The sequence below is a fragment of the Mixophyes fleayi genome, chromosome 4 (genome assembly GCF_038048845.1).
Source record: "Mixophyes fleayi isolate aMixFle1 chromosome 4, aMixFle1.hap1, whole genome shotgun sequence".
In the NCBI taxonomy this organism is placed as follows: domain Eukaryota; kingdom Metazoa; phylum Chordata; class Amphibia; order Anura; family Limnodynastidae; genus Mixophyes; species Mixophyes fleayi.
The window spans coordinates 71,473,937-71,490,045 of record NC_134405.1 but is presented as its reverse complement, the minus strand read 5'-3'; the positions used below and the strand labels follow the sequence as shown (position 1 = coordinate 71,490,045).

The 16,109-nt window shown below is 40.9% G+C and overlaps 2 protein-coding genes across 2 annotated transcripts; one reads left to right on the top strand and one right to left on the bottom strand.

Annotated features, from left to right (window-relative positions):
• Nucleotides 1-5,003: 5,003 nt before the first annotated feature.
• SNRPG (small nuclear ribonucleoprotein polypeptide G) lies at nucleotides 5,004-7,823 on the bottom strand. The gene is made up of 4 exons (XM_075207421.1): nucleotides 7,706-7,823; nucleotides 6,214-6,236; nucleotides 5,488-5,612; nucleotides 5,004-5,206 (listed from the first exon to the last, which is right to left on the bottom strand). The coding sequence occupies exons 1-4, from the start codon at nucleotides 7,735-7,737 to the stop codon at nucleotides 5,156-5,158; spliced, it is 231 nt and encodes a 76-aa protein (XP_075063522.1). The 5' UTR covers nucleotides 7,738-7,823; the 3' UTR covers nucleotides 5,004-5,155.
• Nucleotides 7,824-8,128: 305 nt separating this feature from the next.
• On the top strand, nucleotides 8,129-13,409 carry FAM136A (family with sequence similarity 136 member A). Its single transcript, XM_075207420.1, has 3 exons — nucleotides 8,129-8,280; nucleotides 10,990-11,130; nucleotides 12,541-13,409. The coding sequence occupies exons 1-3, from the start codon at nucleotides 8,194-8,196 to the stop codon at nucleotides 12,736-12,738; spliced, it is 426 nt and encodes a 141-aa protein (XP_075063521.1). The 5' UTR covers nucleotides 8,129-8,193; the 3' UTR covers nucleotides 12,739-13,409.
• Nucleotides 13,410-16,109: the final 2,700 nt, after the last annotated feature.

Here is a 16,109-nt window from a genome sequence, read left to right as displayed (position 1 = left end):
AAGCTTTTGTGGCTTCTTCTTGAACAGACATACGCTCAGCCAATCCCTGCATCATCTGATACAAAGACTCAACATGGCCTGCTAGGGTTTGTGCCGGAGACAGTGTGGATCCACTTGCATCCATCCTAATCTTGTCTCCGTGAGTGGGCCGGTTATAATGTTAGGAACCCCTCCAGCCGGCACAACACAACCCGGAGTCTACTCTGCCAGTCAGGTGTTCACTGGAGCCCCTGATGGTGGGGACAGACTGGGCTGCAGACTGACAGAGGGTCGTGAAGTGTGTACCGGCTGGGGAGAACCCAGGCAAGAAGAGTCAGGTCCACGCAGAGGTCAAAGGCCGGCAGCAGGTAACAGTAATGATGAACAAGCTGAGGTCAGAGGTCACTGGCAAAGTAGCAGAACGGGTAAACAAGCCAAGGATCAGGGTCACAGGAAACACAAGCGAAGTCCAATACGAAGCCAAGGGTCATACACGGGAAGTCAAACGTAGATACAGGATACAGGAACTGGAACAAGCAGGTCAGCAGACTGGAGCACAGAAGCTATAACCGGCAATGAGGCAGCAGACCTCATTGCCTTAAATACCCAGCTGAACCAATCACAGGTAAAACACACTCCTGCAGGTTAATAGAGCAGTCACAAATAGAGCCAATCAGGGCTTGCCCCTGGCCTGCACAGTTGCAGGCTAATGCCTGTAATTGCCTCCTATAATCTGCCCATATTAATTAGCCCACAGGCTGTAGAACGCTGCGCCCGGCTTCCTCCTATTGCCGGGACGCAGCTCTGAAGCGTCTGCTGGTTGCCCCGGCAACGGCCGGGTTATGGCCGGAAATGACGTCCCGGTCGCCATGGCGACGGCCGGGACGCGGGTGAGTGAGTCGCGGCGGCTGGGCACCGCCGCGGCTCGTAACAGTAACAATGGCCTTAAGGCACCTAAGGTAACAGTGCTGTTAATTAACTCTACTGGGGCAAGATGTTGTTGTCATCATCCTCAGCCTCAACATCCTCATAAGCGCCCTTGTCGGCTACACAAATATTCCCCTCATCCTGTTGCAATTCCAAACTGGCATCCTCAATTGATGTATCACTGGCTACACTCGGGCTGTTCAGGCACACATCTGCAGAAATGCTGAAAGGGGCCCTCTTTATGGGTACACTATCAGAATGGTCACAATTACACATAGCATTCGTGGATGGACTCTCCTCAGGGATTGGTGTCATATCTGAAAATACATTTTCCTCTAATGCCTTACTGTTTTCTTCCAGCTCAGCTTTTACATGTAAAAATATTTGGGCACCACTTTTGGAGTCCGAATGACAAGGTCTTGCTTGGTCACGACTGACCTTACAAGATGCCTCAGTAACCGTTTCAGATATCGCACTCATAGAGAAAGGCAAAGGCCTCATTCTTTCTTTGCCACTGCGTGTGTAGAATGGCATGTTGGCAATTTTATTTTTTTCTGCAGATAACTTTGCCTGGATTTTTTTTTTTTTGACCAATGTAAAGGGTATTTTTTTTTACATTTTTGTTTGGCTGACTTAAATACACTATGTACTTTTACATAGGCTTTACCAGATGACGTACAGGGATTACTATGATCATGACTGGTGGCAGCAGCTGCTTGGTGCTCCTGCTCTTCTGTGTACTGCTGTGAATGCATTTTGATAACACCGTACACTTTGACTCAAATTCAGAAGAAAAGCCTGCAAGGACTAGTATTTGTATTTCAGCAATGACAATTAGCAACGCAGATCTCCTTTTTGTGTGTTACCTATATATAACAGTAGAATTGGACTGCAGAATTACATCAACCCTGTAAGCACTATTATTTGGATTTTTCTGCAATGATATTTAACACTGGAGCTCTCCTGAATTTCACTGATTACTTTCTTTAACACTGCTACAACCCTCCTCTTTCAATTCTATAACTTTGCCTGCCCAACTGCTGTACACTCTATGCTACTCCTTCTGTGTCCCTCTCTCAAATGGCGCTAGCTTGCCGTGGAGAGCGGTATTTAGATTCCAAAACTTGCGATATCCGACGATGTCACATTGACGTTTTGCCTCATTTTCGCTTCTGAAAAAAACGTGGATCCCCCAAGTTCAGGTGTATTCGGTTCCCGAGGAACCGAGCCTGAGCATCTCTAAACCTCTATGAAATATCTTACTGAAATGGCTCACACTTAGTGTTTCTTATAGCAATTAAATCTGCTTGTTGAGTTGGAGAACTACATGCCTTGCATTTATAAACACATGGAACAGCGATTTGTCCTTCCACAAGGTTCCCCATAAGGGGCATACTCCATCCAAACCTTGTCAGATGGAAGTCAAATTCAACAAGGGCTGTAGCTACCTCCTGGGCACACAAAGCTCAGGACTCAGACTATATCCGCAAAACAGGTGACTGGTCGTCCCTTCACACTTACCAGACATTATCTTCTGGATAGCAGAGTTGTTCAATAAATGTGTTGTTCTTAAGCCCACCCTTTTTGAAAACACAGTTCGGATACATCCCGTTTAATAACTGCCATGGTGTATGAAAAGAGCAATATAATTACCATTTCTTTGGAATACTCCATGACAGCCTAATATTCCCATTTGTGTTCTCTATATTGAGCAGGACAACTTGGTAAGTTTCTCAAACAACAGATGGAAGTAAGAGCTGCCTTATATACAGTCATGGCCAAAAGTTTTGATAATGACACAAGTATTGGTTTTCACAAAGTTTGCTTCTTCAGTGTTTTTAGACCTTTTTGTCAGATGTTGCTATGGTATAATAAAGTAAAATTACAAGCATATCATAAGTGTCAAAGACTTTTATTAACATTTACATTAAATTTATGCAGAGTCAATATTTGTAGTGTTGACCCTTCTTTTTGAAGACCTCTGCAATTTGCCCTTGCATGCTGTCAATCAACTTCTGGGTCACATACTGACTGATGTCTGCCCAGTCTTGCCTAATCAATGCTTGGAGTTTGTCAGAATTTGTGGGTTTTTGTTTGTCCATCTGCCTCTTGAGGATTGACCACAAGTTCTCAGTGGGATTAAGGTCTGGGGAGTTTCCTGGCCATGGACCCAATATTTCAATGTTTTTGCCTTATGGCAAGGTGCTCCATCATACTGGAAAAGGCATTGTTAGTCACCAAAACTGTTCTTGGATGGTTGGGAGAAGTTGCTCTTGGAGGATATTTTGGTACCATTATTTATTCATGACTGGGTTCTTAGGCAACATTGTGAGTCCACTCCCACCACTGCAGAGCTTGCTCAGGAATGGCAGCAGACAGGTGTGAGTGCATCTGAATGCACACTTAGGCAAAGACTTTTGCAGGACGGGCTGGTGTGAAGAAGGCCAGCAAAGAAGTTACTTCTCTCCAGGAAAAACATCAGTGACAGACTGATATTCTGCATAAGGTACAGGGATTGGACTGCTGAGGACCGCAGTAAAGTCATTTTCTCTGATGAATCACCTTTCAGATTTTTTGGGGCATCTGAAAAAACACTTGTCCGGAGAAGTAAAGGTGAGCGCTACCATCAGTCCTGTGTCATGCCAACAGTAAAGCATCCTGAAACCTTACATATGTGGGGTTGCTTCTCAGCCAAGGGAGTGGGCTCACTCACAAGTTTGCCTAAGAACACAGCCATGAATAAAGAATGTTACCAAAACCTCCTCCAAGACCAACTTCTCCCAACCATCCAAGAACAGTTTGGTGATGAAAATTGCCTTTTCCAGCATGATGGAGCACCTTGCCATAAGGCAAAAGTGATAACTAAGTAGCTCGGGAATCAAAACATTGAAATTTTGGGTCCATGGCCAGGAAACTCCCCAGACCTTAATCCCATTGAGAACTTGTGGTCAATCCTCAAGAGGCAGGTGAACAAACAAAAACCCATCAATTCTGACAAACTCCAAAAATTGATTAGGCAAGAATGGGCGGACGTCAGTATGTGGCCCAGAAGTTGATTGACAGCATGCCAGGGCAAATTGCAGAGGTCCTCAATAAGAAGGGTCAACACTGCAAATATTGACTCTCTGCATAAACTTCATGTAATTGTCAAATAAAAGCCTTTGATACTTATGGTATACTGAAGAAAAATTACAAGCATTTCATAACATCTGACAAAAAGGTCTAAAAACAGTGAAGCAGCAAACTTTGTGGTTCTAAACTTTTGGCCGTAACTGTACAGACATGTTCCTTTTCCTGTCTACTCTGCTAATTAAAGGTGCTAACCCATTGTAGTGGATGACATGTAATTCTCTTTGTATTCAACAGGGATTTCAAGATAACAGAATTTAATAGATAGATCAGGCAGAATACGACAGACCTATGCGATTAATCAAAACAACAGAGGTTTTAGGAGTCTCAGAACAATTACTGGAGAGAGGATTCCCTTGCACTGGCAATTGTTCTACCAATAGGGCTCAGCTACTGTAGTATACTGCTTTAAATGTACTTAAAATTGTGACATCCCAGCCTTATCCTTTATGTTGGGTTTACTGGTAGATTGGATGATATACCCTCGGCAATTTACCATTTCACCTTTTCTACCTATTTCACTTGAAATTACTGTAACCAAATTTTGCTTGTGCTAAAATGAGAACTATTTTAGATATATCCCATTTCTTTTCATTTCAATGTTAAATAAAAGTGATATTCGTATATCACAAATTTCTATATATAGCTTTAGACCTGTTTTCCTAATAAATGTCCTTTTCTTATAGCAAAATATTTCAGCTTAAATATTCGGTCAGTAACATAAGCTTATAGATAGTTCAAGCATCTCCTGTATCATTTTGTACAAGTTAGATAGGATTTGCAAATGCATTTTGTGTAAAAACAGCTTGGTGTTCAGGCTGCAAGTAAAACACCGCCCAAGATGAACAGGAGACCAAAACATTTTAGCTTTTGGTAACAAACTTAGGTTATTGTATCTGGCTAGATGTTATAAATTATATTTAAGCATATTCCAAATTAAATTGTAAAAATGTCACAAAAACATCCTCTTAACTAGAAACGTTTAATACAAAAGAGAAAATAAAGTACACAACACAAGTAAAGAGTATGTCACAAATCACGCATCCAGGGTGTTCATCTTCTATGGACTCATTGAGGGAGGAGATCTGGTAAGGGGTCTGAAGGGTCCATCTTCACAGTGTTATACTCTTTCCAAAGCTTCCAACATTATAATGCTGTTCCCTCGTATAACCTGGAGATAACAAATGTAATGCAGTGTGAGAATGATTAACGGTCAGGAATTCTTATAACCAAGATTTTCATTTAAATGGGTTGTAATCTTTTCAGCTACATGGGAAGGGGATAGAGCCAACCGAATCATCCTGCTCTGGAAGTTGTAGCGTCATCAACCAATGGCTTCAACAGTTACAATGAAAAAAAAAAAAAAAAAAAAAAAAAGGAAAAAGATAACAGGGACCAAAACCTTAAGATATTTTCATCATTTTTCCAGCAATTCCAACAACTTATACTTACTACCATGCCAATGGTGTTTTGGTGCCCGCTTCCAGACACCTCTGTGCACTCGTCTACCACCAAGTTCATGAATGGGTCAAATCCTCGCAGAATTCCTTGGACATGTCTACCACCATTTAACTTTACTGGAAAATAAAACATGTCTTACACAAGTGGAATCAATATATCATAAGGCAATATACAAAACACAGAGGGAGGGGCACAGTGTTATACGCTATTATACAATAATGGTATGCATGTTAATATTAACTGTATATTGTACATTAGTCAAGATTTTATGCTTTACAGCTGAACTACTGCCTACTTGAAGTGTTCTAAAGTGCTCTTCCCCCTAGCCGGAGCACCTCTTGATTGTGGCTTGTGATGGGTCCCCCTAACTACCCGTATATCTATTTAGTAGATGGCAGTGCAACTTTAAATATTCATATTAACAAAAAAAGTTGCTTTGAGACATAGGAAACGAATGTGCCATGAAGAAATATAAAATACATGGCACTACAATAAGAGGCAATTCACAATAAAATGATAAGCTGTGAAAAGAGTGTAAAAACTCATAGTTTTGGTAATAACGCATTGCTTTCTGTGCTTATTTTTCTCTAACTGCCATTATCACTTTCTGTTTCATGTCATTGTATGTTATTAATGTGTATCATGAGCCACTCAATATAAAGCGCTACATAATATTACCACTTTACATATAACCGATAAAGCAAGCAAAATACTTACATGATAGCTTCTTGTCCATGAACCTAAAAAAACAAACAAGACAATCCAGAATTAGTTGGGGGGGAAAAAAAGGTAATACTAGAAGATAAACACAAGTATATTAACAAATCTTCATAGGGCCATTTACGAATTGCAAAATCTAGGGACCCACAATGTATCTTCATGTGCAGAAACAAATCTACTTGTCTGTCAAGCGTATTTCAAGATGCATATAAACTTTATGGACTTTGAAAACAGCCTAGTAAAAGCATTATCCACCTAGCCCACCAGAGAACCTGCAGGGCAAGAAGAATAAAAACCTTACTACAATTTTCAGAACTCTATAAACGTTTCACTGTCACCCCCTAACATACTGCTCTGTTTGACTTAATTTACATCTTAAACATGAAAGTGAGGGCCCATGGGGACTGCCTTTAATGCACATTACATTTTATTACACTAGTTGACGGGCTTTCATGTAGAACTGCAACTAGAAGGTGCAATGTGTATCCCATTACAAATATATGGACAAGACCCAATCTCTGGGACCTCTCAGATAGAGGAGAATTCAAGACCTTTTGCAGGTAAAAAGGTTGAGCACTCTCCTTCAAAGCAGGGAATGCATCTGTAAATTCACCTTGTACACTTCTTTATCATTTAAATAATCACAAGTCAGCAAACCTAAATCTTGTTTTGCATTTCCCTTAGCAAGGAACACCTTCAACCTGCACAACTACTCCCATCAGCCACAGCAAACTTCTACATCTCTGCAAAATGCAGCATCATCTAGGCTTGTAGGTTTATGGGCATACTAGGTGCACTACTTCACAGGTGGACATTTGTGCGTTGGTTTTCCACATTTACAACTTTTAAGTTACCTTTTCAGCCTCTGAGCACATTATTTATAGTGAAAGTTCTTGAGTTCTGTTTAACCCACCAAGTAAATCTAAGGGAGGCACTATTTGGGTATTTAAAGCGCTATATTGCAGGCTCCATCAGGCCATATCTTGCCCAGATGAGTTAAGATGCTTAAAAAATCAGCCTTGAGCAATTTCTGGCTGTAACCAAACCAGTAGCTCTGGCTGGACAACAGAAGGAGCACTTAAGATGCGTTTACCCAAACTCCTAAATGTTCACTTCTGTGGAATAAAGATGGCTATAAACTAGCAATAAGGAGGCTGAACGTGGAAGTGCATCCAGAGCAATGACACATACATAACAGCAGAGCTCTTATGTATACGGGCAGACCCTACAGCAGAGAGATAGGCGGGCAGGGTACCTCCAGCTACCGTGGAACTACAGAGCCCAGCAGGTGACATAGTACACAACATATAGATCCTCTACGGGGGGGGGGGGGTAACAACGACTATTGTATCCGGCATGGGAATAGATGGGCCGGGTGGTGGAGGCTCCCGGGACTACGGCCTCGGCATTGTGCCATATACCCGAGCATAACCACCCACAGCCTGAGCGTCCGCCCCCGGCCTCCCCCGTAACATAACCCGGGTCTCACTTCTTCAGCTCGGGCGGGTGCGCTTTGCTCATCTTGCCTCCTCGTGTACCGCCGGCTCTGATCACACAACGTTCTCTGGCGCCTGTAGCTTGCGGAAGTCGCACGGTAGTGACGCAATGCGAAGCGGAAAGGGCGGGGAGAACTGAGCCGCTACGGCCATCTTCATATCTGGCAAGGCTTGGTCAATCCGTAATCCCGTGTTCATAGTGCATTTTCTATTATACTTCAGGTTGCGTTTAATATTTGACACATTGTTATCCATTTAAATCTTTTTTTTTTAAATAATATAACCGCACAAAGGCTAAACATCTAGGGAAATTATTGTAGCGACATTAATAGCTGCCAGTGACAACTGCATTGAGAAATGCCGTGTTGCCCAGAACCAAGATGGCGCCCGCTCTTTCCGAGTTGGTCTTAGTTTCCGGTCGTGACGTAGTGAGGGCGGAAGCGCAGTTTCATGCCCTTGGAGCGCATGCTGGTGATCTGAAATGGCAGAGGAATATCAGAACCGTATGCAGAATGCAGTTGATTCTATGGTGAAAAACCTAGAGAGGGAAAACATAAGGAAAATGCAGGTGAGGCCTTGAGTATTTGGAATAATTTATATACTGTGCCTATCAGGTATATAAGGATTGCATTGCTCCTATCGCCTCATGCATTCATTCACTTTAGAAACCAGTTGTATTTTAACAATTATTTAATTCATTATTGGTTATAATCCAAAACATTTCGTCTTTTTCATCTGACATCCACATTTAAGGTTTAGGCAGGATATGGAAATGTGCAGCAAAGCTAAATACTTACCAGTGTGTCTATTTGACCCCCAAACACAAAAACGTACACATCCAATTATAGCTTTATGTGTGTGTGACCTTTTTGCAGAAGACTTGTCTATTGTCTTTTTTTCATGGCCACACTCATTGATTAATTTCAACTCATTCATTTTTCTTTTTCTGAAAATATTGCTTGTTCCAGCCTCATCTATGCTTTAGTTTAAATTCATGAGAGTAATTGGGGGATTGGGACTATATTTCATGTGTCGCAGGTTTAATGGTTTTATTGCATTCTACTATTTTTCACAATAAATTCGCACGCGGTGGATGCAGTCCACTGAAGTTTATAGATATTCTTTAATTTTCCATCTTGAGAATCTGACTTAGGCTGCCCCCATCTCTTGTTACTAAATAACACATAAGAGAAAGATAATAAAAGTGTTTTTTGTATAATGTCCGACACTTATGTTTTGTTGAATAATTTGTAGAGCAATAAAATGTAAGTATTCTCCCTTTAAAACAAAAAAACTATATTAAAGTTCTTATTCCAGGTGAATAAAACCTCAATCATATCATCAGTTTGCTGTAAAAGTGGTCAATATATCAAAACGCTCTTCATATTCATGTCGGTGTCATGTAAAGAGGTTGTTTAATAGATGAATGCAGTATTTAGTTCAGATGTAGATGGAACCACTTTTTATGGTTGCAGAACCCTAGCATGTTAGAGGGATTATGGAAATCCCCTAAAGTCCAGGGGGTAAATTTTATCAAGCTGCAGGTTTGAAAAAGTGGAGATGTAGTCTATAGTAGCCAATCAGATTCTAGTTATTTATTTGTTACATTCTACAAAATGACAGCTAGAATGTGATTGGTTGCTAGAGGCAACATCTCCACTTTTTCAAACCCACAGCTTGATAAATTCACTGCCGGAAATCTAGTCCAAAAAAATTGTAGTACCACTATGACCACAAGGTGGCAGAACCCTTCCATTCAAGCAATACGGTGCAATGTAGGTTCATATCAATCAGATTTGTATTTATAAAATTAGTATGATATATATTATTTGATAGTAAAAAAAAAAAAAAAGTCCTGCTTGTCCTTATGATAGTTATCATTCTACTATAACTTTTACATTTGGAATATCCTCCCCTTCTCATAATAAACATCTTGCGTCAACCTGTGAATCCAGTGAACTCTGTTCACTCTGCTTGTCAAATAGTGAAGGACGCCCTGTGTTCTATTATTGACTATAGGGTTAACCTTTGGAAATATGTTCTATGTATCCAAGTGCCATGACAGGTGGATGCTGGCCATATAAATATTTTTTTTTTTAGTGTTGTAATCTTGTTTAAACTTTTCAATCAAACTGCTCAAGTTTTCTGAGCGGACGCTGCCCCTGGCATTGTTTAGCAAATATGCCCTAAACGCGGGTACAGGGTGGACATGGAGTGTACCTGTCGCATCACCCTCCTAAACCTGCCCAATATTTGTACTGAGATAAATACATGGCTGGTAAAGAACAAGTTGCTCTCATTGTTTGACATTAGAAAACACTCTATGAGGATCCCCATTTTATTGAATGCAGCGACAAGTTTAGAAGCACTAACATCAGAAAGGAAAAGTTGCTGTCTTTACTTATGAACCCAACCTGTTCTAGCTGTACAAGTATCTATGACAGGGGTGAGCTGTAAATCTGGCTCCGGGCTCGATTGGCTTCTACTCCATCAGGACCCATGTTTTCCATATACGTAATGAGATAAATTTTAAATGTACCAGTGCTGACAACCTATTTTAAAAACAAAAAGTAAATAAAATGAACATAAAAGTAAATTCACATTGCTAGTTTGTCCAACAGTTTCTCACACTGTTCGGTTCCAGCAGCTGTTATTGGGTAGGTGATGTTATTTAAAAGAAATGTTCCTCCACTTCAATGATTCATTCTATTCTATTATAATAGGCCTCTGTTGGGCTCCAAGAGCCAGGTGGCAAGTAAAACCAGCCGCGTGGAGCACCTGGGAAATAGGTGCTGGGGAGAACACTGGTTGCAAAGGGGAATTGTGGTTCATATTCAGAAGAGTTCCACATACATATACATATGTCTCTGTTGTTAGTTGACTTTGTTAACTGTTCTGTTGTCAACATTCCAGTGTTGTAGCTGGTTACAAGTGGGTGGAGTCCTGTAAATGTTCTAATGTTCTGACTGGCTACAGGTTGGTTCTAAGATGCTTGCGTAGATACAATAACAAAGGTAGCCCAATTGGTGCCCACACCCCAATGAGACACACTTATATCTCATTTTTTCACATTAAATTTATATTTTATGTTACTACTGGTGCTTTTCAGTTGTTACTTGTTTAACTAAAAACAGCAACTCTTATTAAGATTTAAACCTTCAACTAACAGCTCAAAGTGATTTTTTATAAATGGTAATTTTCCTGTACCATATAAAGCTTTATTCAAGAACTGAAGAGTTGTTCCATTAATGCTGCTGTGTTTGGCTCCCACTTGCAGGGGAAGATGTTTCGGTGTAGTGCACAATGCTGTGAGAACGAGGGAGCCTCTATGCAGCAGGTGCACAACTGTATAGAGCGCTGTCACACTCCTCTGGCACAAGCACAAAGCTTGGTCACCAATGAGCTGGAGAGGTTTCAGGTGAGTGTTGTACATTCAAACACACAATTTCCTTTATTTAGTCACTATTTAGTGTCATTGGAAGTATTTTCTTCCAAATCTTTGTAAATCCATATAACATAATAGTAATATCTCCATAATACCAGCAGAGGGCAGTAGTCCTCCACCCCAGGATGTATTGCTTGCGTATGTCTTGTCTCTAAGGCATTACCTTAATAAAGTTATAGTCCTTGAAGATTTTCATATAGTGAACTTTGTTCTGCAATCGTGATGTTGGATTATAAATCTCCGTACAAGCAATTATGTAAATTAAAATTTAAATTATATTTATTTTCCCATAGCAAAGCATAAAACCACCTCAGGGACTATAGAATAACCCATGATTTAAGCTAATGTTTGTATGTGAAAACAAAAAAGAAATTGTATTAATTATATTTGCACTTCTCAAAGCTACAGTGGGGGGACCATCTTTTTATACTAGTAAATGCTTCTCAATGTGTGTCTCTCATTTGCATACAGATGTCTTTGGCTTTAGGGAATGCCAGCATAAAAGTGCGTAGACAGATTTAGAAAAAAGTCAAATGACTAAAACAATGACCGTTCCTAGGCAATAATATTGGCTGTATTTTACAGACCACGTGACATACTAATGATTTACATACTGAAAATAAAACAAGAAAGAATGATGGCACACACTTACTTGCATGCATTAATGTACGTATGAAAAAAACAACTAAATAAAATAAAGGCATGCCATAACCATAATAGTACTCTGATTTGGCCAAAGAATGGAGACTATCTTTAGCTACTATTGGAGAGCTCTCATCCTGAAAGTATGAAAATAGAAAGTAGAGACCTTTCCAAAACCGGCACACATCAGTCTTCTTCCTATATCACCTGTAAAGCCCAATCCCAATTCTAGACTCTTTCCTCTCGCCCCTTCTCTGTACCACTGCTTGGCCTCCTCTTCTTCCTCTTCTTCCTCTTCTTCCTCTTCTTCCTCTTCTTCCTCTTCTTCCTCTTCTTCCTCTTCTTCCTCTTCTTCCTCTTCTTCCTCTTCTTCCTCTTCTTCCTCTTCTTCCTTTTGTGTCACTGTCCTCCTGTATCCCCATCTGCCCATCCACCAGTCCAAGCTCCCTTAAATAAGATTCTACTGCCGGTAGCTCATTCCCAGGCAGGCTTGGTGTACGGGGTTACTTAAATACCCATGTCCTTCTCATGGTAAGTTACTTCTTTACCTCCCACTTCTTCCTTTCCTCTTTAGACTTATAAACAGTGCCTAACATGAAATGCATAGTGCAGTAGTCACCAAGTGCTGCTATCTGAGGACAGGTGTATTATGATATTGTATCTTTCCTTAGCTGGTGAAGTTGTGTTGGTTATTCTGCACGCTGACTCGCGTGCTGTATTGACGATCTCATTACCCCCTAGGATCGCCTGGGCCGCTGCACTATGCACTGTAACGACAAAGCTAAGGATTTCCTTGATTCCGGAAACAAAGAAGCACAAGCGAGGGCTCAGCTAGAGGGCTGTGTGATTAAATGTGCAGAAGACCACATGAACCTCATCCCCAGTATGACCAGGAAACTGAAGGACGCACTAGCTGAGGCCGACAAGAAGACCTCCTAAAGATGTGAATATGTGAAAGCACTAGAGGCGTGTCGGCCATCCTCCTTTCTAAAGCAGGCACTGGCGACACTCTTTGAACCAGCTGAGGAATTCAGATGAAGTCATCGGGAATAAAATCTTCCATGATTTACAAGGAGAATGTGTACATCTTGGTGTAGAGACCATCAGCGACGTTCCTCAAAATCCACCACTGGAATCCAGTTTTTAGCCATTAATTTATATTAAATTCTTTCTACCACATTGAAATCAGTAGCTGTCTTTCCAGAATACCTGGTTCCCTGTGGTATTTACCAGAATTGAAGATGAAAACCTGGGTTTTGGAGATGGACGCTGACATTTTGGATTCAACTCTTATAAAGGCTAACAGTCTTCTAACACGTGAAAGCCCAATGCGCAAACATATTTAAGGCTTCCATTTCCGTTTACAGAGGTGATGAAGTCGTACATGCTGAGCGATCCATACAGGAAAATACTCCCAGAAGTGCTCAATTTATTTAATTCATACCCCAGATTGTGACTGTTGGTGGCCGGATTCTATTAATCTGAGATGCATGGGGCACTGAAAGTTCACTGTCTTTAGGATGTCATTCTGAAAAAGGTCCTTGTTTCCAACCTGGATTACCCTGATAGGACACTGAAAAAAAGCTGGAGGAAATAAATATTTTTGACTTGTATAGTGTCACATTATTTGCCAAACGTTTCACATTTCAGAGCGTCGCAGTAGACCATTAATTGCAAGGTAGATTATTGTTTTATGAGGGCCAGAGGTGGCTAGGGGAAATACATCTCAGCCTAAAGAGTTTGTGGTGGTCTACTGTATGCTAGGAATAAGGCATGTGTCTGCATTTTGTATAGGTCATATTAACTTTAGAAATACATATATGTACTCCACATTGTGTTAAAAAGATGCTGCACATGGTACTAGGGAAGTTTTAGGGTCTCAATTTGTGCAGACAAAAAACGTCAGAAAATCTTAAATGATGACTGACCGCTGAGACCACAGAAGTGGTCGCTGTGATGCGGTTTAGTTGATGTGGGTTCTTCGGCGATTTCATGCTTCAGTGATATGTTTGTGACGTTTACATCATGTGGTGGTTTTATTTTTCTTTGTCTATGCCAGTGTCTGATTGACACGTTAGTTTATAGATGTATTCTGAAGTCCTTTTTTATACAATAAGTGTGTGCGCTCAACTTCTACAAGCTACTATCAGGGTGTATGAAACCTATATGTTGCTCTAAAAGCATTGTATTGTTTAAAACTAGAAATTATCATTCTATTATCCTTTTTTTTCTTAACCTTGTCCGGACATTTTGCCCTATATAATAAAACACAGAAAAGTAGGTTAAGTATGACACCAGAGGGTAAATTTATCAAGCTAGGAGTTTCCGGCGGTTTGAATAGTGGAGATGTTGCCTATAGCAACCAATCATTCTAACTCATTTTGTAGAATGTACTAAACAATAACTAGAATCTGATTGGTTGCTATAGGCAACGTCTCCACTTTTCAAACCCGCCGGAAAGTCACAGCTTGATACATTCACCCCTAAGTCGTATTTTTTTTATTTTATGTTTCCAAACACCTGGGAATGGCCGTTATTTATATAGCACATACCTGTGGGTCTCCAGGTGTTGTGAAACTACATGTCCCAGCATGCTTTGGCAGTAGATAGCCAGCTGATGGCTGGCAGGGCATTTTGGGACTAGTAGTTTCACAACACCTACAGAGCCACAGGTTGCACAAGCCTGGCCTACATATTGCAAAGCAATTTACAGTCCCTGTGTCAGTGGAGCTAGCAATCTATAGTCCCTCCCACACAGACGCACATAAACTAGGGTTCACTTCTTCAGAAGCCAGTTAACCTACCAGTATGTCTTTGGGAGAACATGCAAACACCACACAGACATGAAACGCAGGATCCTAGCACTGTGGCAGCAATTTCAAAAGCACTTGGCAGACATGGAGGCGGCGCAGTGTCTCACTAAGGAAAGGAATTCTTATTGTGTACTCCGCACCAGACGGATACAAGCTGGTTGCTTTGGCTCAGTGCAATGTTTGCATCTAAATCCAGTGTTTGTTGACGGACTCTCCTGATCAGCTACGGCACTGCCATTGGCTTAAACACTGGATGGAGAAATGTAAGTGTCAATATGACGCACTGGTGATTTACAGAAATTGTTATGCGAATGGTACAATAATGAAAGCAAAAATAACCTAGAATGTTTTGTCTACAAACACTATATGTGACCTCAAGGCAAAAAAATATCAAATAGAATCTGAGGTTTAGTTACTGGTAAGGAAAGAGAAAGCTCTGTAGTCCGGTCCTAATGTTCTATCTGCCGGCGTTGGAGTATGTGAACGTTATTATGTCACCACTCCCGGGTGACGCAACTAATCTGTGTTACAGATCTCTGCTTGTATCCAATACTTGGGACTCGCATGTCATGCAGATTTTTTTTTTTTTAATGAGAAACGTGAATTATGTAATAAGCATGTCCACTATTGGGTTCATTTGATTTTTTTTTTTTTTTATTCATTTAGTTTTGGGATCATTTAGGAAAGCCGTGACTTCTGCTTATAACTGAAATACTATACTAGTGTATGTATTTTGTACACAATTTTAATTATTGAACTTCACTTTGTATTCTGGTATAGGATTGCCTTATCTGTGACATTTGTGCAGCTGAATGTATATCACATGGTTTCTTGCTCGCCGGATGCCGCCCTTGAGTGGGTTCTTCATAGATCCTGATACTGGCAGGGACGCTCCCCTTGCCCACGTGGATTCTGCTTCCTTGCATGCCTAGATATGAAACCAGCATTCCTTGTAGCTCCTGTCACACACCAGTGTGAGTCACCCACAACAGGATCTCCGATTCCTTCACTGCAAACATCAATTAACCCGCTACTTTCCTGCGGAGGGAGAGGAGCATAGTTATTCCTGGGATGTGGGGGATATTCTGAAACGTGGCAGTAGGTATTTACCTGTAATAAAACTTGTTTATGTTCAAACAGCAAATAATGTCACACTTGACACCCTAGCACAATTCTTGATATTTGCTTATGTGTTTTGTTACCAAAAAGAACCCCACAGATTTAACTTCTCTAAGTAAGGTCTAAATTACATTTTTTGGTACTTATTGATTATATTGGCACCAGACAACTTGACCCAGAGGACGAGCGGCGTAGGATCCTACCTGGTGTCACCCACTGCTCTCCGGCAGACTGACGGGCTGATGCAGAGTGAGTACGAGGACAGATTTCGCAGCTCTGCCTATGCCCAGAGAGCGGGCATATGCGCTCATGCTGATTTTCTGATTCTGCCACTTGCGTCAGCCTGGAGAAGTGGGCTGGGGGAGTTGTAACGTAAGT